The following is a 22285-nucleotide window of genomic DNA, read 5'->3' as shown; positions in this document are numbered from 1 at the left end:
TTACAACAATGACATTATTCAAGTTTTTGTCGTTATCTTACCATTAAATCATTTTAAAAGAAAATAAATAACAAACTGAACATGGTTGGTTTTTAAGTCCAATCCATTAAAGATTAATGCCTAGTAACCATATTCTTAATGATTCTAATATATGATTCTACGATTTTACGATCTAAAAATAAGCAAGCGATTAGAATCGTAAGTTTGTAGAATCTTACGATTCTAATTAAAATAAAATTTGTAGAGGTAAACTCATAACACGATTCTATGATCCTACGATTTAACGATTCGATTATACAAGTTTATTCTTAATTTTTAAAAATTTTTCATATAAGTTAACGATCCATCATTATAATTTTTAGAAATAAATTTCTTCATCCGTATGAAGATTTAAACTAAATATTAAATATTTTTCTGTATCATTCTTAAAAATAAAGTGAATGAAACTTTAATTAAAATAAAACTTAAACTTTTAAGGTGAATAATCGTTACTAGATAGTAAATTTAAGTTTATTATAAAATCTTGTGATTTTACAATTGGATTCTAAGGACTCGATTCTCAGTTCTAAGAACTTTGTTACAAACCAAAGAAGCATAGCATCACTAGGAGGAATATTGACAAGAAAAGCCAAAAAGCAAAGGAGTTGTACAAGCAAGTTGCCACTACGGCTGACAGCGTCATACGCACAGGAAGTTTGACCCATTTCATTCATAAAAATATATACTTCACTTCCCGTTATGAATTACTTCACATTTGAATCATGTTATAAAGATTAAAATTAAGAAAAGTTATTTTTAATGTATTTTTATTTATTTTATTCTTTTAAATCATAGATAGAAAAGTAATAATATAATAAATGAGAATAAAATAGAGATAAAATAAATAATAATTAAAGTGCTTTTTGGCAAAGATAAAAATGCTGCAAATATTGAGTGCAAGACTAATTCAAATTATTACATTAGTTTTACACTTATTAATTATTACGGATCACCAAATTATTTACCACATTTAGTTTTACACTTATTAATTATTTCACTTATTTGAATTTAAGTTAATTAATAGTAATTCTAAAGCACAAACTCTCCATACTTAAAATAATCAATATGCTAGAAAAAAATACTTATAAGCAAAGGTGTTCATTTCAATCGATTTCGAGATGATAATTATTTCAGATCAGTTTAAAATTAATTTTGGTTCACATTAATTTTAACATAATTCTAAATTTATTTTGAAATTAAAATCAAATATAATTCGATTAATGTTAAGTCGTGTCTATTTTAAACATTATATTGATGTTAGTAGCACATGCAAATTAAAGTGATTAGTGCCTAGTGACTAGTGATGCATGCAGTCATCCCGTGACTAATGCTCTCAATTTTATTTTTTTTTAAGAAAAAAATAAGAAGGCAAGTCAAACTAAAATTGTTTGATTAGGATTTTTAGTATTATATTTCTTATCACCATTATTTTCTGAACAAAGAGTAAATAATTGAGTCTTTCGGATTATATTTTAAATTTTATAAATTGTTGATGAAGAAAGCCTAAGTACCTATCAAAATAAATAAAAAAAATATAATATTATAATTCAACCTCTCATGCACTTATTCGTTGTGAATAATCTCACATTTAATTATTTGGATTGTTCATATTAAACTAAAGATAAATGTTGATTTATTAGAAAATAATCTAACGGTGACATTTTTCACTGCGAACGAGCAAAATATTTAATTATTAATGTCAATTTATCTTTAAAAAACACTAAAAGTACTATTTGTAATTTTCTTCTAAATATTAATAGGTTTTTCTAACCTATGCAATAAATTTGCTAGACATATTAATACTATTTAAAAACACTCAATTTTTTTTATTTTATAAAAAGTTCTCTAGAAATATATTGTGTAAATTATCTTTGTTGATTATTTATATTCTTTTTCATCATGGATTTGTTCCATCATCATCATCATACCCAGTATATTCAGCCCGTATAAAACTATGATTAGGGTATGGGGAGAAAGGACGGCGACAACTCATACCCATAAAAGAAAGCGCGACCAAATAGTCCTCCGACTCGAGAAAGAATAAGATAAGTTTCTACAACTAATGGAACCGAGTGCGGCTGAAGTTAACTCCACAAGTCTGCATCTTATCACATACAAGCGTGACCCTTAGACATAAGACAAATATAAATAGAATTTATATAGATAAAATAAAATAAAGTAAAAAAAAAAATTAAAAATGAAAATGAAAACAATGGATTTGTTACACCTTTAGCAAAAAAAATGAAATAACCGACCCTATGCACCTGCTGAAAACGTCTGGTACATTGGTTTTATAAACTCATATTAATATGGCATGTATAGATTTTTAATTTCTTACATTATATAGAATTTTTATGGAGTATATTATACACCGATAAAGTTTAACCTGAAATTGATGTGTAAGAAAAACATTGTCAAATAATATTTTATGATACTATTATTTTATCTCAATGTCTAATTTATAATATTATCAATTTTTTATAATTTTAATTATTATCGATATCAAATTTCATGGTGAACCTCTTTAATGCGTGTACAAATGCAATATTCAAAGAAGGTGCATCTAATATTAATTGTTTAATTAATTTTTGGGGAGCTCTTTCACACAAAATTTATTTTTATTACAAATAGTACATTCAAATAGTGTGATATGTTGATATTTTGCTGAATTTTATAATTTCCAATTTTTCCGAGTAATAAGATATTTGTAAATGCTCTTTACTTTGTTGAAATCGGACTTATTTGAAAGTAATTATACTATTGTGAAACATTGTATGAGACCGTCTCACCGTGAGACGGGCCTATACAAGCAGCTTAATTAATGTTTTTTAAAAAACCAACTGAATAAGTAAGTAAAAAACAGTTTTTTGTGCAGTTTTTTAAAAGTTGATATTGGATCAATCTAAATTAGGTCGTCTCACGATAAGACGGTCTCAATAAAGAATTTGTCAAATTAATAAGTCTATTTTTTTGTAAATTTTTACTAGTTGAATTATTTACACTATATATGTAACGTGTGTTACGGTGAAGCAGCCTCATACGACAACTTGTTAATGAAATGTAGCAACCCAATTGATGATCCATGGTCAAGTGAGAAGCCTTAATCAGGGGCTTGTGAAGCTGAGTTGAAGATTGGGCTTAAAAGACATTTGGATCGAATAGATGCCTAGAAGTTCATATGACAGTCTATGTAGCAACCCAATTGTGCCTGGCCATAAGTCTTTTTATGTTTATGTTTTATCCGACCCATGACCGAAACTTGATTGAGAATTGGTGGTTAATAACTCGAAAATTTCAACCCATATTTTGAAAATCACCCAAATTAAAAACCCTAAAATAAACTGACTTAAATTAAATTATAATTTGAATCCGATCAATTTAAGACTTTTTTTAGCACTAAAGCCTTAAAAGCAATTGATTAATCCTTTTATTAAAAAAAAATAGTGATAAGAAAGTACTTTATTTCACCCTTAATTCGTAGGAAAACTTAAACCACCAGACACGAAAATATTTTTAATCTAGTCAAAAAAAATATGACTATAAGCATTTAACTCTCCAATGTTATAAAACACTTGACTAGTTGGTCTCTACATAAAGATGTACCATACAAAGAAATTTAAATTAAAATTAAAATAAACCACAAATCACATATTTCAAAGGTAGTGAAAATAAAATCTAAAAAACAAGATCTTCACTCTTGTGTAAAAATTTGAATCAAGTCACACACTTTTCAACCAAAAAGAATAAAGTTGCATTGAAATCAATCAACATAGACAGTTTAACATCTTCAATAATGAAGCTAATACTTCTGAATTCTCATATTATTAACCAAGTACAATTACAACAACGCTAAAAAGAAAACGAAAGCTTCAAAGTAGAGCATTAAAGGCTCCTTTGAGCCAAACTATAACACTCAAGCATAACATATAACATTATGGTGTGCTTTTAGAATTGATTAAGGCCACACCTAATCTTTAATCAAACTTAATTTAATTAAACCAGTTAATTAGTTTTCCTGCAGTTCTTCCTGATTTCGCCATTAGAGCCAGTAAGTGGCTTAATATCACCCATATTGATCATGGCGGTGACGAAATCAGAGTTAAATTGGCTAGGCTTGGTGCTATATGTTTGGACAAGTGCGTTAGTAGAACCACCACTGAACAATTGTTGGTCTGAATGTAGAAGTCCCTTTTGGTTAACAAGGTTAGTATAATATCCATTATCGAATCTATTTGGGGTTTTGACGTCCAAAGGTGCTAAATTGTCGTCCCCTGAATTTGTTGCATTTGGGCAATTTGATTGTCGTGATTGAGCAAATGATGCATCAATGGTACTCTCATTATATATGCGAGTTCTGAAAGTAGTGCACCTTGCTTGTCCAATTGTGTGGGCACCTAATTATAATAAATGTTCGATTATTTAGAGAAGAATGTTATTGCATGCATTTTTTTTGAAACCCAAAAACTATTAAAAATAACATAATTGGCTACAATGATACGTCTATATAAAAATACAAAATATATTTGTTTTATGATACTGAGATTATTTTTATCCCAGTTTTCAAAAGAGTTTCCTTGTCATTTCTTTGGAATAATAGTTATTTCGAAAAGCCAAATTTTAATTTCAGGTTTATCTATATCTAAGAGATTTCTGATTTTAGTGAATCATATAATATTCGTATCACTACAACAACTTCTACTTTTCGCGACATTGAATTTAGTGACGTTAAAAAATGCCACTGATTTATATTTTTATTGTAATAATTATTAGTTTTTATTTTATGTTTCACTATAAAGTGATTTAGTGATACTTTATTTGACCTTTACTAGAATATGTAATTGTTACTATTATCTATAATGACATTTATGAGAAATGTTACTAGATTTTATATCGCGAAAAATTTTAGTATGATTTTTTATTATGCTACTAAATGGTCTAGCAAATGTCACTAAATCCACTATATATACTATTAGAATTTGAAGTAGACGACATTTACATTAAATGTTGTGAGATATATCCCACTAAAAGCAAATTATATTATAATGTATATCCATTGAAATTTCTATATCACACAACTTTATATGAGAATCTTTTAAAAATTGTTATAATTTTAGTGGAACATAAAAAAATATTTATTGTCAATAAAATTAATGTAATTTTTAATTTTTGTAAAAAAATTACAAATGAAGTGGATGTAATAATCATCACAAACAAAAATAAAATATTGTCAACAAAATGACGTGCTAAGTTAATTATAGTATCCTACAAAGTTCGTTTACCTTAAGAGGGAACATGTCTCATTTTTCTAGTGTTGAATTAGAATTGCACACAATAAACTTTTAGAGCCGTTTTAGTTTACTAAATAAATTATTAGTAAATCTTTTGAATTTGGGGCCTTTGATAATTTTTATGAGAGCTTTTAAAATTAAATTGTGTAAATTTTTAAGGATAGAGAAAATATTATTAACTAATGAACTTCTTTTAGTTTTAAACTTGTAATAATGGCAACAATTATGGGTAATTACGTAAGGGATTCCAACAACTATTAGTAAGTTTACCTTCTACCAATTATTGCACTTGATTTCTTTACTATATAAGATCCTTCTTTAGTGATTAGTTGTTTCATATTATTAGTTATATTTAGACTATTTTATAAAATGGAGAGAAAATTTTAAATATGACTTTTTTTTATGGATATAAAGAGTATAAAATTTATCAATGTGTGATATGGTTAAATTCATCTCGATAATTAGAATTTTAATTTAATTTTTTTGTAATTTTTTACCCAGTTTATAGTTAGATATTAAGACTCAAACTTTACTTGAGAAATATACAAGAATTAGTTACTTATTACACTTTTATTTTTGTCCAAAATTAAATATGTAAATTTCTAAATCTTGTGCAAAATTATTTGATAGCAAGAAAATCATAACAGAGGAAATAAATCCTTTGATCACATGAAATTCTAACAAAATTTTAATCAATGCATTAAAATACTTTTCTATCCCAACTCGATTTTCTCTATTTTGCAAAATAACTAGGACAGATGAGTAGATGACGAAGGGATAATGATGAAGAAAATTGGTATATGTACCGGATAAAGCGACCATGTCGGTGGTGGAAAGCCCTTGATTTTGGAAACTGGTAATGAGTGCACTAAGACTCGCCGTAGGTGGTGGAATGTTGTTGTTAGCGGCGGTTCTGCTTGCGGTAGTGGCATCCCTTCTTCCAAGCTTCACACTCCATGTTGGTCCTCCAGCCTACAAAAAATTATAGAGGTGTTGACTCGATGATCCGACATTTACCCGATCTTGTCACGGAACCAACTTTGATCGGACTTCATAATGGATTTAAAATTTTGTAAAAATCATTGTGGACACAATATTCAATCGATTTTGAACCGACCCGAATTACATTACCCGAGAACGACCTGATGTCCTCAGGGTCGGTCCTAAGCAAGTGCAAGTCATGCTTACGCCCAAGGCTCCCAAAAAACTTTTAACTTTTAACTAGTGCTAACTACTAAGGTTCGAACTTTTCTATATAAATGAATATTTCTTGCTAGTTTCTAAAATTATGATGTGTTGTACTTAAATTTATAAAGATTTGTTTTACTTACAATGACTACAGAATCTCTTGCAGTAATGGCTATTATGTCAGCACATGAGACAACTCCAGGACAAGCTTTTTCAACTGCAGTTTTTATTTGATCAATTACGTCAAATCCTCTTAGTGAGCCATTATTGGGTGCAGCAGTTTTCTCACCCGTAAAATTAGAAGTGTCATCAAGTAAGACTGATCCATCACACCCCTGTTACATATGTAGACCATGCGGAGTGAATTAATTAAACAAAGTATCATCACTAACCATAGCATGAAGCATACATATTTTCGAAAATGTTTCAATAATTTAGGACGTAATACTTACATTGACAAAGCAATCATGAAAGAACAAACGAAGGAGGGAAGCACCCATTCTGGTTTCTTTATTAATAGCAGATTGTACAACAGATTTCACAGTTGAAAAAAGATTAGGACAAGAAGTATTGTAGAAAGTTGTACTTAGTTGGGCATTTGAACTCCCTAGGAAAACCACAAGAAGATAAGCTACAACGAAGAACACTAGGGAGGAGGAAGATGAAGCCATTGTTTTTGTGAAGATAAGCCACAATGAAGTAGAACATGTGCTTGAACAAAACATGGAATATTGCATGATATTTATAATAGTCTTTGGTGAAAAAGCTTTTTAAGAGTAACTTAATACTTCTATTAGAGAGGGCCCACCATATTATTATTATCCCAATTTGCAGAGGATTTCTAGATGTTAGAAAGTTGGACTTCCAATAGTAGAATGATGTGGCCATTGGTGCCCTCCAAAGAAAAAGCTCGAATGGAAATTCTGTTTAGTTCATCCTGAAAAATTGATTAATATTTAAAGTTCGTTTTAATCAAATATAGTCGATGAAAGTCAATTTTAATTGGTAAAACTTAGTTATAATTTATAATTAAAAATTAATAATGATAAATAAATATTAATTTTAATCAATAAAAATTAGTTACAACCAATAAGAATTAATATTAATCAGTACAAATAGATGAACTAAACAAGACTTTAATAGAATATATGTGTCTTAAAGTAAAACAAGATATAAGAGGGATTCTTTTTAGGGTATTGGATCATATTAATTATAAAAACAAATGGAAGCATCAGATAATACTCAACTCAAGTATAGAATTCAAAAGTATCCATATAATTTTATAATTTCGTCAAAAAAAATTATCAATATATTTGATGACTCCTACTATTATTTTTAAAAAAAAATTAATTAAATGTACAATTTAAACTTTTTTACAGGGCATGTATATTGCATAGCTCATGGTTTACAAGACATGTAGTATAAATTATTAGAGCAACTACAAAATCACCCTCATGTGGAGGGTCCTCGGAGTGCCGTGATGAGGGTGCAACGAAAAACAAGAGTGTGGTGCATAAGGAATGCATTGAACAAGGCAAGGCTCGAGGAGAACCTTGCACAAGCGAGGCAGCAGACTTTGAACTGAGCCGCTTGACTGGTCGAGCAAGGGTGGCTCGGTCAAGCAGCTCATCAGTAGCCTTTGGTGTGTCGCTCGAGTAGTCGAGCAAGGCCGCTCGGGTCGAGCGGTTCCCAATACGTGAAACAGAACGTAAACTGTTTTATTCTTGCTTCTTTGTGGGCTTTTATCCCTTTGTCCTAGGTTTTCTAATATGTTGTATGGCTATATAAGGGGTCTTAGAACATCATTAGAAATAAGAGGAGAGGCAGATATATAGAGAAAGCTAGGGCATTGACCGTTAGAGTGTTTTCTTTGTATTAGTGCCATTTGTGGAGTTTCACCATTAAAGTTGAAACCTTTATGGGTTAAGAGTGAGCTCTTGACTATTGTAAGTTGAATTATTAGTGTAATTGAGATTATATTGATGAGAAGATACTTGTTTTGAGGGGAGGTATCCATTGATACCTTATAAACACATTGTGTTGCTTGTTTGTTGTGTCTCTTTTTTATTTTCTATTTTTCACTCAACTTCTACTCATAATTCTACCATTGTTGGGTCCAAGCCATTCTCTTTCAATCGGTATCAGATCTTGGTGTGTTTTCTCGGGGTATTGAGTGAGGGAAGGGTTGGAGATATGTAGAAGGGAGATGGTAGAAGTTGAGAAGTGTTTGGAAGGTTTGTTGAAGCCATTAGGGTTTGTTGAAACCTTAGGAGAGAGAAAAACAGTAGGTATTCAAGAGATAGAGATATTGTTAATGAAAATCTCAAGAGAGAAGGAGAGCTTATTAACAATGGTGGTAGAGCAAAGGCTAATGATAGAGTCTTTGTTATTGAGAGTTGAAAAACTAGAGAGAGCTACTAGAGGTAGTAGCATTGTTGAAGAAGTACCATCCATGGAGGTTGGTATGAAGGTTGATGATACTTCATCTATGGGAGATGGAAAGGTCATTGAGAGAAATCCATCAAAGTAGAGGAAAATCGGAATCAAGAAGACAAGGGTTGAGTATGGGGATAGAGTGTGCTTCCATTGCCACAAGAGAGGCCATATTCAATACACTTGCAACAAGTTGAAGAAAGACCTTAGAAGCTTAAAGCTTTTGAGGGAGATGAAGAAGCCAACTATGGAGGTTGGTGATGGTGAGAAACTCAAAGGGAAGAAAGAGGAAAGTTCCATTTGAGAAATTAAGAGAGACAACAACTTTGGTGAAAGGAGTTACGAAGAAGAATAAGCTTCCAAACATTGATAAGGGTCTTGTAAAGAAGGCTAAGAGTGATGTTGAGGATGGCCATGTGTTATTAGCTAATTGTGATGATGATGGTGATTGGGTGTTTGACTCCGTACACCCATATCATATTTGTAGAGACAAAAGCTTGTTTACAAAGGTGATGGCTTGTGAACATGAGAGGGTGACCTTGCCTAGTGGTGAGGAAGTTGTGATTAAGGCCATTGGAGAGGTGCATTTGAGAATGCACAATAGCATTGTGAGGAAACTTAGGGGTGTGAGATACATTCATTAGATGATGAGGAATCTAATCTCATTGAGGAGATTAAAGAAGATCGGGTACACCATAAAGACTTAAAGTGATGGAGTCTTGAAGGTGGCAAAGGAGTGCTTGGTGCACTTGAAGAGTGTGATGGGCAACATTGGCCATGTGTTGCTAAGGAGTGGAAGTTTGCATCATGTTGAGAGGGGTAAAAGTCCTAAGTCACAGAGGGTGACATTTGATGATGGTGACCACCATGATGGGTGGTGCGCAAAGAAGGATGATAGGTTTAGTCTCTAGGGGGAGTCAAGACCCAAATCCTATGCTGATGTGTTGGTTGGGACTCCAAGAGTGGTGTCACATGTTGATGGAGGGAGATTTGGGCTTGAGGGGGAGATTATTAGAGCAAGTAACAAATCACCCTCGTGTGGAGGGTCCTCGGAGTGTCGTGATGATGGTGCAACGAAGAACAAGAGTGTGGCGCATAAGGGATGCATTGAACAAGGCAAGGCTTGAGGAGAACCTTGCACAAGCGAGGCAGCAGGCTTTGAACTGAGTCGCTTGATTGGTCGAGCAAGGGTGGCTCGGTCGAGCAACTCATCAATAGACAGTAGCCTATGGTGTGTCGCTCGAGTGGTCGAGCAGTTCCCAGTACGTGAAACGGAACGTAATATGTTTTGTTCTCACTTTTTCGTGGGCTTTTAGCCCTTTGTTCTATATTTCTACTATGTTGTATGGCTATATAAGGGGTCTTAGAACATCATTAGATACAAGAGGAGAGGCAGATACATTAGAGAAGCTAGGGCATTGGCATTAATATGTTTTCTTTGTATTAGTACTATTTGTGGAGTTTCACCATTAAAGTTGAAACCTCTATGGGTTAAGAGTGAGCTCTTGACTATTGTAAGTTGAATTATTAGTGTAATTGAGATTATATTGATGAGAAGATACTTATTTTGAGGGGAAGGTATCCATTGATACCTCATAAACACATTGTGTTGCTTGTTTGTTGTGTCTTTTGTTTATTCTCTGTTTTTCACTCACCTTCTACTCATAATTTTACCTTTGTTGGGTCCGAGTCATTCTCTTTTATAAATTATAAACTTGCCCAATATAATTTTAAAAAAGTAGTAATTGTGTTAAGATGATTAATTTGACTTAATTATATAAAATGTACACTAAACACTTTTATTAGGCATTTAAACTTGCAATGTACCTAAGTGAACCTCACGATTTATGCAAAAAGATACAATGTAAACGTTTTTTTGTTGTTGTCAAGAAACAAAATATTGGAATTTGTGGTTTTATTAACAATAATAAAAAAAAAACACATTTGATTACTTAGTGGGATTATTATGTGTAAATGGATGTATGTACGTCATCCTTATTAAGGAAAAGCTGGTCAACATGGATTTCTACAATTTAAGTGAATTTTTGTCTTTTTTTTTTCAGTTTGCAACTCTCAAATGCACAAACCCAAAACAAGACAAAAAATATTTGACAACAACCTTGAAAATTGAGCTACCAATTAAAATTACAAAATAATTAAACTATATATGTATTTTACTTTTTATGCCATTTTAACTAAAAAAATTACCCTATAAAGTATCCAATTCAACAAAACTACACAATAATAATACCCAATTCAAAAATAATTTCATAATTTTTGTTACAATGAGAAATCAAATTTAATTACTTTATGGGATAAAATATAATTTTCATCCCAAAATTTTTGCAGTAATTTGCATTTATATAACTCCTTTTAATTTTCTTTTACACGCATTTAACATTGTAATTCAACAAACAAATTCAACTAAAGTTTAAGTTAATGATTAAAGTTTTATAATATGTTTTATATTCTAATATGTTTTCTCACATGGAAGCTTTTTTGGCTAAAAGTGTGGATGCTACACAAGTCTCACTCATATTTGATGCTAAATATTTCACTTTAAATTAGGGGTTGTTGAGATTTAAACTCGTGAACGTTTGTCACGCAGACTCCGATATTTTATTTGGCCTTTAGTGGCATGCGCAAGTGTTAGTATAGTCTATAGCAACATTTATGAAAAATATTACTAGATCCTATATCGCGAAAAACTTTAGTATGATTTTTTATTATGCTGCTAAAAGGTCTAATAATTGTCACAAATCTACTATATAACTATTAAAAATTTAAATTAAATATAGATAAATATATCCCACTAAAACACTATATTTTGGTGCGAGTCTGCTCATTGGTTCTCAACTAGGCTAGATTTCAAATAGTTCGGCTAACTTAACACTTCTGCTTTTCAACTCTCTTTTACAATTAAAATATCTTGAAAACCCTTTTTTTTTTTACTTGGTAATGATAGGGGTCAATGAGAGAATTAAATTCAGATTATCACACCTTAAGAATATGATACTAGCTAGTGATTAGCACAAAAACACCCGAATCCTACAAATTTATATTATGTGTTATTTCTATAGATTAATAGGAATAATTAATAAAAAAATAATTACACAACAAATGTTCTTTTTTAATAACTATTCACTTTGGTAGATATCTCATTTCAATTTCAAAATTGTGCACGATGTATTAATTTTTTTATTTATATTTTATTTTTTTATATATAAATTAAAACATAATAAAAATAACATTTCTATATCAGTGAGAGAATAAGAGGTAGTTGAATATGGGCCGGGTTTCTAGGGTTTCGATTGAATTAGATCATATGTTTTAGAGTCTAAAATTTGTATGTTGATAATATGCAGATGAGTAAAAAACGTAAAGTAATATAATATATAGTGTACATTGGGCCTTAAACTACATATAAGACTTTGAGCTTTGTTACCCACTCACGCATGGTAAATTTTTGGCCTTATGATTAGAGTTGATCAAAAGTGACCCGAGCCGAAACCGAAGTAAACCGATCTGAAAATGTATTCCTTTTTTAGGTTTATCGAATCGACATAACCTGATTCGAAGTTATACTCGAACCGATTGACAACTAAAAATGGGAAAACTGAGCCCGAGTTATAACCGATTTTTGTAACTGACACATAACCGTTAACGGAGATTACCCGAACTTAATAATGACCAACTCGAGTCATATCCGACCCGAATCATGCTCGAAACCGAACTTGATTCGGCTAAATACGACTTAATCTGAACGAAGTTTAGATCGAAGTACCGTAAACCCAAACTAATTTTTAACATAAAAGTATGTTCGACTCATATTCAATCATCTTATTAATTATTCTAATAAAGTGATAAATAGTTTAATCAAACAAATTCATAAATACATGGTTTCATATATTTTGAGTTAACAATCAATGGTCAATGTTTATTTAACTACTTTTAATCAAATTAGATGAAAATTGATAGAACTTTATAATTTCAATTTCCAGTCAAACAAGTAAAAGTAACAATGTAATAATGATCACTAATTGATTTGCATTTTAACTATTTTGCTTTAAGTAAAAGGAATCTTATCATCAATTAAAAAATGACTAACAACTTAATTTGTAACTGACTCGATCGATAGTGATTAGTAATTCGTAATTCGTAATTCGTAGACGAATTCTACTTGAAAAATACCCGAACTCGATCTATACCCGGTAAAATCGAACCAATTATTAACGGATGACAACCCAAGACCGATTGAAACTCGATACGAACTTCAACCGACACCGAACTGATGCTACCCCATAGCTCGAATAACCGATCTTCAACCGAACCGTGACTAACCGACCCGACCTGGGTGTGACCAGTCGTAACACGCATCCGAAATACAACAAAACCGAATGACACCCGCCCAAAACCAACCCTATCATCCGAATGAATACCTCTACTTATGCTACATGAAATCTTTCAGGGACTTCTAATTTTTTAATTCTAATATCTTTATTATTTATTTATATCGTTTATTATTTCATATAAAAAATATATCAGTATATATTCAATATTTATATATAATCATGCATCTAATATGATTTTTTAATCAATTTACATCGAGTATTACATTGTTTTGGATAATGATAATATATACATATTTAAAGAGGTACTTTTGTGAGAGACTGTCTCTTGGTGAGACAACCTTAAAACAAAAAGTTCATATACTAATAATTATATGTTATTGGGCTTTTTAGCCCATCTATAGAGTGTCTCACCGTGAGACCGTCTATCATAGTAATTTGTGATATTTAAATCATTCTCTCAAAGTATATAGGTTTGATGGTCTATGGTCCTAAATTGGTTTTAAATGAGTCTTAATTTAATTATTCATACTTTGTCATTTTTACATTTAAAGTTTTCTTTAATGCTAAAGTGAGTGTATAGGTTGTATATATTGAATACAAGTAAATGTAATATAGCTTTAGAATGAGTTTAAAATTAATTCAGTGTTGTATAATGGGTCGATAATAATATGGATTTGGCAGGTTTGGGATGAGGTTGAAGGCGAGTGTTTGAGTCTTAATAAGGGGTCTAAGGAGCAGATATAGGTCGGATCAAGGTTTGAAAATTATAAATCTAAATTAGACCAATTTATTTATTTAATTTTGATTCGGCTCAGGTTCGAACCCATTAAATCTTAAAAATCAGACCCAAATCTTATAATTAAGGTCGCATTCGAGGAGGGTATAATAAGATTTTAAACTGATGACCATCTCTATTTCAATGTGTATGATTATTATATGTGTTATCAATCAAGTTGACATTGTTATAATATAAAATTAGTCAAATTTGCGAAATATAAGTCTTCAGTTTATACTGGGGGCCACATTCGGTGCAGTTAATTGATAGCATAAACTATTGAAAGTGGAAGGTAAAAAAATGTAGAAAAACTAATTTTAAATTCTCCCAATTAATTATAAATTACTCTCTCCTATTCTTTCTAAGTGTTCTATTTAATTTTTTATCATTTTTTAGGTGGTTAAATTGGACTACATGTGTAAGAGAAAAGTAGAGTTTTTAAATTTTTATAGGTGAAAGTGAAGTTAGTAAGTATAAAGGTGTAAAAAAAATTAAATTTAATATGGATAAATTGATAAAGTTAACATACCCAAAATAGAAATGAGACATTTAAAATGACTTGATCAAATAAAAAAATAAGACACTAATGAATAGGAGGGAGTTATCCATTTTACCAAATTCAACTTTAGTCATACTCACTAGAAGTATAACAACCATTTCATGTCACGCCATTTATAAAGCTTTAATTTACAAAAAGCTTTTACTCTAAACGATTAGATAACGGTTCGTTATAGTCGGTGAAAAAATCCTAACCAAAAGTGTGTCATGATTTTTATGCCTAAAATTTCATCAAAATAGAAATTATTTAAGTCGTGGCAAATTATTATATAAATATTATCGCTACAAAAATACATATAAATATCGATTATAATTTATAAATTTGCAACTATTTTTGTTGGTCGTTCATCTATGACGACCAAACACATGATCAGACATAGGTGGTTGTAGCGCTGCCATCACTCTGCGCCTAACCTCTTTCTGGTAGAAGATTTTGACCAATTCGCAATTAAATATGAGAGTTTTAAAAGAAGTAAATTTGGTTTAATATTATGTATTGTTGTATATAAATATATAATTAATCATATGATTATTGGGGATGTTTATGTATTAATATTATTTATATTTTGTTTTATGCATATCATATATAGCTTGCCCATATGCTTGTATATTTTAAATTATTATTATTATGATAAGCATTCATTTTTATGGTATAATTTTAATCTTTCATTTTGTTTTATAGTAAGTTGGTTAACTCATAAAAATTGTTCAAGATATGTCATTTGGCTTACATCTAGTAATTGGGAGAATATTTTTAGAATGTGAGCCTTATAAAGCTCAACTAAACTAAGTTCAATTATGTCATAATAAGTTTATTTAAGTATAATTCCATTGTTAATTTGTACCAAAAAGAATAAAATATAATAATTCCATTGTATATAAAGAAATAAAAACAACAAATATCAATAAATATATATTAATTTATCTCACACCATTAAGAACAGGTTTGAAAAAACGAAAAAGAACAGAAAACAAGGGAAAGAACGAGAAGGAGAAGATAGAGGAGGAAAGAAGATGGAAGCTAGAGAGACGAGCAATCCTATTTTTAAGATTTTAGAGTCTATGAGAGAATTTAATATAACCTCTACCTATGTAGAGCCTTTGATAACAATAAAAATAATTAAGTTATTAAAAACTTTTATTATATGCAAAAGTTTATTGATAAACTTTTAAATACATCAAATTTCATTGATCGGTATTATAAATCTTAGTAAATGTCTGAATAATATCTACACAATATAATTTTTATTATTATTTCTTAATGTAAAATCAATCACACTAGCACACATTTCTATCAACTAAAACTTGATTATTCCTACTTATATTTTAATTTTTGTGCAATTATTATCTCTTACGTACTAATTTATGGAAAGTATACTCCTTTATTTTCAAAGTTTGATGAAATAGAATTTTATATTTTAAAGTATTTTAACCCTAGCAAACTCAAACTAAACCTAAAAAGTATATACTCATGGTTGTTGATAAAAGATTGATATCCAAAAATGGTGTCATGATTTATATGCATGTGCTACAATTTCATTAGAATATACTCGCTCATATTCAGCTTATGTCTCATTTTCTTTTATGGTCAAATCACCTTAATTGTCCCATTTTTATTTTTGGTATGGGTTTTTGATTTTATGCCCTTAGTAACTTTATCTTATTTTCAATTATACCCTCCATTACCCATACTAATTTTCCTCCCTTACATTAAAAAACCCATAATATTACTCTCTTTCTTACCCTTAGGGTCCCACTTTTGACTCTCCTTACAATTCGTGAAAAGTCAAATGGGACTCCTAAAGCGAATAGGAGGGACCGAGGGAGTATTAAATTAATATTTACTTCAAAGCTAATATTCTCTCTCCAATTAGCTAATTGGTCGGTGATAAGAGTATTAGGTAATACAAGGGTTGATACAGTCATATACCACTTAAATGTCTACCCAACAAAGTTTGATTAATGCCTCTCTATTTCACAATATTGATTATCTTTTGTATCTTACACAATAATTGATAAAAATAATTATCACAAATATATTTTACTTTATCTTTTATCACTAGAAATAGAAATCTTATATTAAACTTTGGTATAAGGTTTGTTAATTTTTACAAATTTTTGTGTAAGACAGTCTCTCACAAGAGTGGTTCTTAATTTATAATTTTGTAATTAAGGCAATATATAACTGATAAAATTAAATTTTAATATTCTTGAAACTCTCTATTATATTAATGGACTAATGAATTACTTTTTTTATTTTCTCAACTAATTTAAAAAACTTTTCACAAAAGGAAAAAATTTCAGATGTAACCAAGAGAATTAACACGCAAAATAAAATACTAAGTCACTAACATTCTAAAATAAAGGGAGTGTAAAGTATAAGCAGGATTTTATTTTTTGGGATTACAAAGTAGACCGAAAGTGAGAGTAATAAAGTGATGATTAGCTTCAACTAAGACAATACTCGTATTTTTTACTTTATTTTTAAAATTGATATTCTAATATTATTTGACCAGGTTTTGAACGTGTGAATGCTGACTATTGGTGATATTCGAGAAAGATTCTTTTATGACATTTTTGGCACAAATAATAATAACAATGAAATTTCATGCATGCGTGATATTTTTATTGCACAAAAATAATCATCGTGAAAAAGATAATTGGCCTTCTGGAGAACTTTTAGGTAGATCAGCCATAATTATGACTACTTTTAGCAAATATGATTGGAAGTAGTTATCCTTAATTTAAAAATTTATCCAACTAATTAATTTATTAATTTAATGATAATTAATGAGCTTAGAACTTAAATGTAATAAAATGTAATTTTTTTAAGATGTTATTTAAGCTTGTATTTAAGATTTGAAGTTGTGAAATTTCTATAACACTATGACAAATAATTATAGGGAGTTTGGTTAACAATATGTGTATTTAGTTTGCTACTTTCCTTGATCGATTAATGGTCTAGTAGTTAATTGATTAATTATTTAAATGAGCTTTCAAAATATGGACTTAAGAATATTATAATTGTTCATAAGATATATTCATATTTATTTCAAAAATGCTAATTAATCATACTTTTTTATTCTAGGGTAAAGTATCTTTACATAAGTATTAATAAGATTATAATAATGACTTCGTAATTGTATAATTTTTTAAAACTTTTTTATTATAAATAGTTTTATGTCAAATAGAAGATGGACAAAGGGCCAATAGGCCCAATTTTCCCTTATCTTCTTCCACCTTTGAGAAGGGGAATAAATGTTAGACATTTAAAGTATAATAGGAAGGATAAATACCTTGTACTATATAAATTATAGTGACACATATAAATGTTACAGCTCAAGGTTTAAAGTACTTTAAACATATAAAAGCAAGTATATAACGCAAAGGAAAAACAATAGCTCAAACTAGGCCTAGCTTGCTTGACCCGGTCGAGGAATGTGTAAGATCGAGTGGATGTGTCTGTTTGTGTATGGTTGTATTGTTTGACTGTTGTGTTAATTAATATGGTTAAGTAAGAATATATTCATTCATTAAATATTGACTACAATAATATATGTTTTGTTTTTAAAGTGGTGAAATGAAAGCATGAAATCCATATTATAAATAGAGAAAGTTTCATGTAGAAGAAAGGTGGTTCAAATTCCATAGGTCTTATTTTCTCTCCTATTTCAAGAATTCTTACAATTTTTTTTTCTCTTCTTTGCATGAATATTCAAAGAAATAAGTTATAAATTCTTTGTTTATTTTCTGTTTTTATAATCTACAAAACACATGATTATTTATTATCGCATACTTTGTATGATTATTTATTATCGCATACTTTGTATAGCGTATATGATGTGGTTATTTTGTATCTCATAGTGTATTTCATAAATATTCCCTATCTAGTACTTTTGTGGGAGAAATATCACCATAGGAAAATTTTTTATACGCCTAAAACTTATATCAAGTTTTCAAGTGACTAATATTATTGCAAACTAATTTTCATATATTGTCCATTTGATGATCAACAAAGTGAGGAGTTTCATTGTATAATAAAGAGGATATAAATTTGTTATTGTAATTTGTATTATATTTACATTATATTACTAATAGTAAGGAGAGGGTTTAAGCTGGGATTTGGACCGAGTCTGTACAGGCCAACGCTTACTTCTATTATGTATTCAAATTATACAATTAAATTACTCTTATAACTGTAAGACGAGCTTAATACAAAAGGTTCATATTATTATAATTTGTACTATTTGTGCAATTTAATTTAGATAAATTTTTATATGAGACGATTTTATGGTGAGAATAATTTTATTAGGCTGACCAAATGTATATTTACAGTTATAAAGTAATCACATATAACCTTAAAGTGATCACTTGTTATCTTAAAATAACAAATTATAACCTTAAAGTCGAGTCTTAAAGTAATCACTTATAACCTTAATGTGATAACTTATAATCTTAAATAATAGCTTACCATCTTAAAGTTTGATTAATCAGAAAATTAAGCTGATTATATTGACCCATCTCATAGTGAGATTCTTACAAAACATACTGATTAACTTATATATAAAGCACATTTATATATTATAACAATTACTCTTGTGAGAGACCGAATCTCAAAGAAACGACCTTAAAACAATAAGCCCACATTCTTATTTTCTCTTTGATTTGTATCAATTAAACTATTTAACTCATATATCAAATGCGTCTCTAAAAAAATCATGTTGTATATGTTATACATGCTGGAACAAAAACGAAGCCCAATGCCTTTTCAGGACAATTAAAGACATACTAAACAAGTGGATTGCTACCAACACACCAGGCCCATCTCCCCATTTTCAGTTAGTTATAGTAATTTGCTATAGTATTTCATTTCTTATCAAAATAAATCACCTAAAATAATAGGAGTATAATTTTATAGAACTTTATACTCAATTCTAAGTTTTGATTAGTTATGAGAAATTTTAATTTAAAGGTCAAATACCCCAGAATATTGTTGGCCCACATATAATGGTGACCAGTTTCTATAAAAAATCTCAAAAATAAAAATTAAAAAATAAAAGTTAAAATAAAAAAAATTAACTTGATTTCTCTTTTTAATTTTTAAAATTTATGAATTTTTTATAATTTAATTTTATATTTAATTTTTTAAAAATTGACTTGTATAGATAAGAAATCATCTTGGTACATTCTTAGTTAACACTTTTATAGCTGAAATTATTCATATGTAATCAAAAGTTAAAATTATTATAGAAAACTCAATAAAAAATTGGATTATTCTGAGTAATTTTTTCAATATTTTTATTTTTGGCTAGTATATAAACACGGTGTTAAAATCACATATGAAAGTTTATTTTCATATTTGTCTAATTTTAAAAATTTCTTTTCTTCCGTAGATATCATAATCATCTATTAACGTACAATTGAATGATGATTAGTATTGGGTGGTACTAAAAATTTATTAAAAAAATATTAAGCATATTTTAAATCAAGTTTCCTTCTCAAGAGCATGACATGTTACTTTTAATAAATAATTATACTAAAAGAATTCATATGTGAATTTAGCCATATTGATCATAAAAGACTTGTAAATGAGCTACTTTCTAAAAGAAACAATCCGATCCCAAAAACCCACTCCAAAATAATTTTAAAACAATCAACAAAATAAAAGCACATATCAAAATAACCTAAATACAAACTTTAAATAATGAATTATCATCCTTAAATAATTATTCTCAATTGTTTTTTTTTTATCTTCCCATTTCGAATATGGGAAGAAATCAAGATAAACAATAATTTTACAATAGATATTATGAAAGTAGGGTAAAATAATATAAAAAATAAAGATTTTATTGTTTTAAGTGTAAAAATAATGTCATTAAATTTCATGGAAAAAACTTTATATACCCGGTAGATAATCTACCCGGATGACATGGCAATGATGTGGAAGGACACATAAATGACATGGTAGGATGATGTGGAATATGAATTGGAGGAAAGTATTAATTATTGATGACAATTAATTATGGAATTTTGAGCAGACTAATGGTTCAAACTTCAAACTCCACATTTATTGACAATTTATTAGTTTTGGTATTATCTCTTTTTATTTAAAAAAAATAACAGAAAAAGCTTCATTTACTAATAATAATTTATAATACTAATAAAAAGAAAAAAATGCCTTTAAGCATCGTGTTTAATTTTGATTCCAACTGTTGTTCATCTTCTTTTGTTCACCAACCAACTTCTTTTTACTAATAAAAAAATTCTTTCTGCAAATTTAAATGTAATAATAATAATAATATTAATATTATTATTATTATTATTATTATTATTATTATTATTGTTGTTGTTATTGTTGTTATTATTATTTATCTAAGAATTTGTAAATTCTACTTCATTGATTGTAAATCCTAAATCAAGTTAAAAATTATCATTCAAGAATAACAAATTATATATAGTATTGATCATTGTTATGGGGTCAAATAAATAAACCCGTCAAACCCTAACCACCCAACTCGGTTCAATAACTTCTTAAAATAACTACCCACTACTCATCATAACCTACCACTCACCCATCATACCCATGATTCCCACATTAATTCACCATCTAACCTCCATTCTACCATTATAAATACATGTCGCGTACATCATTTGCACCGGACTAAGCTTTTATATTGTTGTCGTTACACCACAATAAATATTCACCCTCCTACGTACAATCTATACTGAACCAAATATTCCTTCAATTGATCTCAACTCATCCTACAATCCGTTAATCTTGTATTCATTCATTATCATATATTCATTACTTTCTGTCTCCCGATCTGACTTGAGCGTCGGAGGGGTTTTTCGGGAAATCACCCTCGGACAAGGCTAACGTTGTATTGCAGGATTTGAGGTCTCATCAGCGGAAGGATCATAAACATTTTCAGCATATTGATGGTTGTACCCGATTACACCTATCTCCAGGTATTTTAAGTGTCTTTTGCACTTCCTCGTTTCATCACCGAAACAATCATTATTATTGTTGTTATTAGTATTAGTATTTGATAATTAAAAATAACAAAAAAAAAATTGAAGGAGAAAAATTTTGAAAGTAAATAAAAGAATGGGATTAAAACAAAAGGAAAAAAAACTACAATGTTTCATCTCAAGGAAACAAACATCGTAAATCAACTTTTACTATTTGTTAAGATTTGTTAAATTTTAATTATTAAATTTTAATTATTTGACAAGTTAGTTGTACATCATGTTAATTTATTATTTATCAAAAAGATTGAAAAATTTCAAGTGACACTTTTATTGGGAGTTCTGCCACTTGAATTGTTGAGATTTGATAAATTTTAATTATTTGACAAGTTGTTTTTACACCATATTATCTTCTACCAATTAAAATTAAAAAAAAAAAAGAAAAACCAAATATCTAATTAGCTATGTTTAATTTAAATGGAGCTAATTACATTACAAAAGGATATATATTATCTATTAAAAAGATTGAAAATTTCCAAGTGGTACTCTTTGGGAGTTCTGCCACTTGAATTGTTCAGATTTGCTAAATTTAATTATTTGGCCAGTTTTTTTTACACCATGTTATCTTCTACCAATTAAAATTGCATTAAAAAAATCTAATTAGCTATGTTTAATTTAAATAA

General features: G+C 29.0%; 1 protein-coding gene across 1 annotated transcript; it reads right to left on the bottom strand.

The window, feature by feature from the left end:
* Window positions 1-3766: 3766 nt before the first annotated feature.
* LOC130803133 (peroxidase 4-like) lies at window positions 3767-7467 on the bottom strand. Its single transcript, XM_057667319.1, has 4 exons — window positions 6968-7467; window positions 6659-6850; window positions 6134-6299; window positions 3767-4433 (listed from the first exon to the last, which is right to left on the bottom strand). Exons 1-4 carry the CDS (start codon window positions 7250-7252, stop codon window positions 4042-4044), a joined length of 1035 nt encoding a protein of 344 aa, XP_057523302.1. The 5' UTR covers window positions 7253-7467; the 3' UTR covers window positions 3767-4041.
* Window positions 7468-22285: the final 14818 nt, after the last annotated feature.

Source organism: Amaranthus tricolor, chromosome 16, assembly GCF_026212465.1.
Source record: "Amaranthus tricolor cultivar Red isolate AtriRed21 chromosome 16, ASM2621246v1, whole genome shotgun sequence".
In the NCBI taxonomy this organism is placed as follows: domain Eukaryota; kingdom Viridiplantae; phylum Streptophyta; class Magnoliopsida; order Caryophyllales; family Amaranthaceae; genus Amaranthus; species Amaranthus tricolor.
This window is presented reverse-complemented; position numbering and strand designations above follow the sequence as displayed.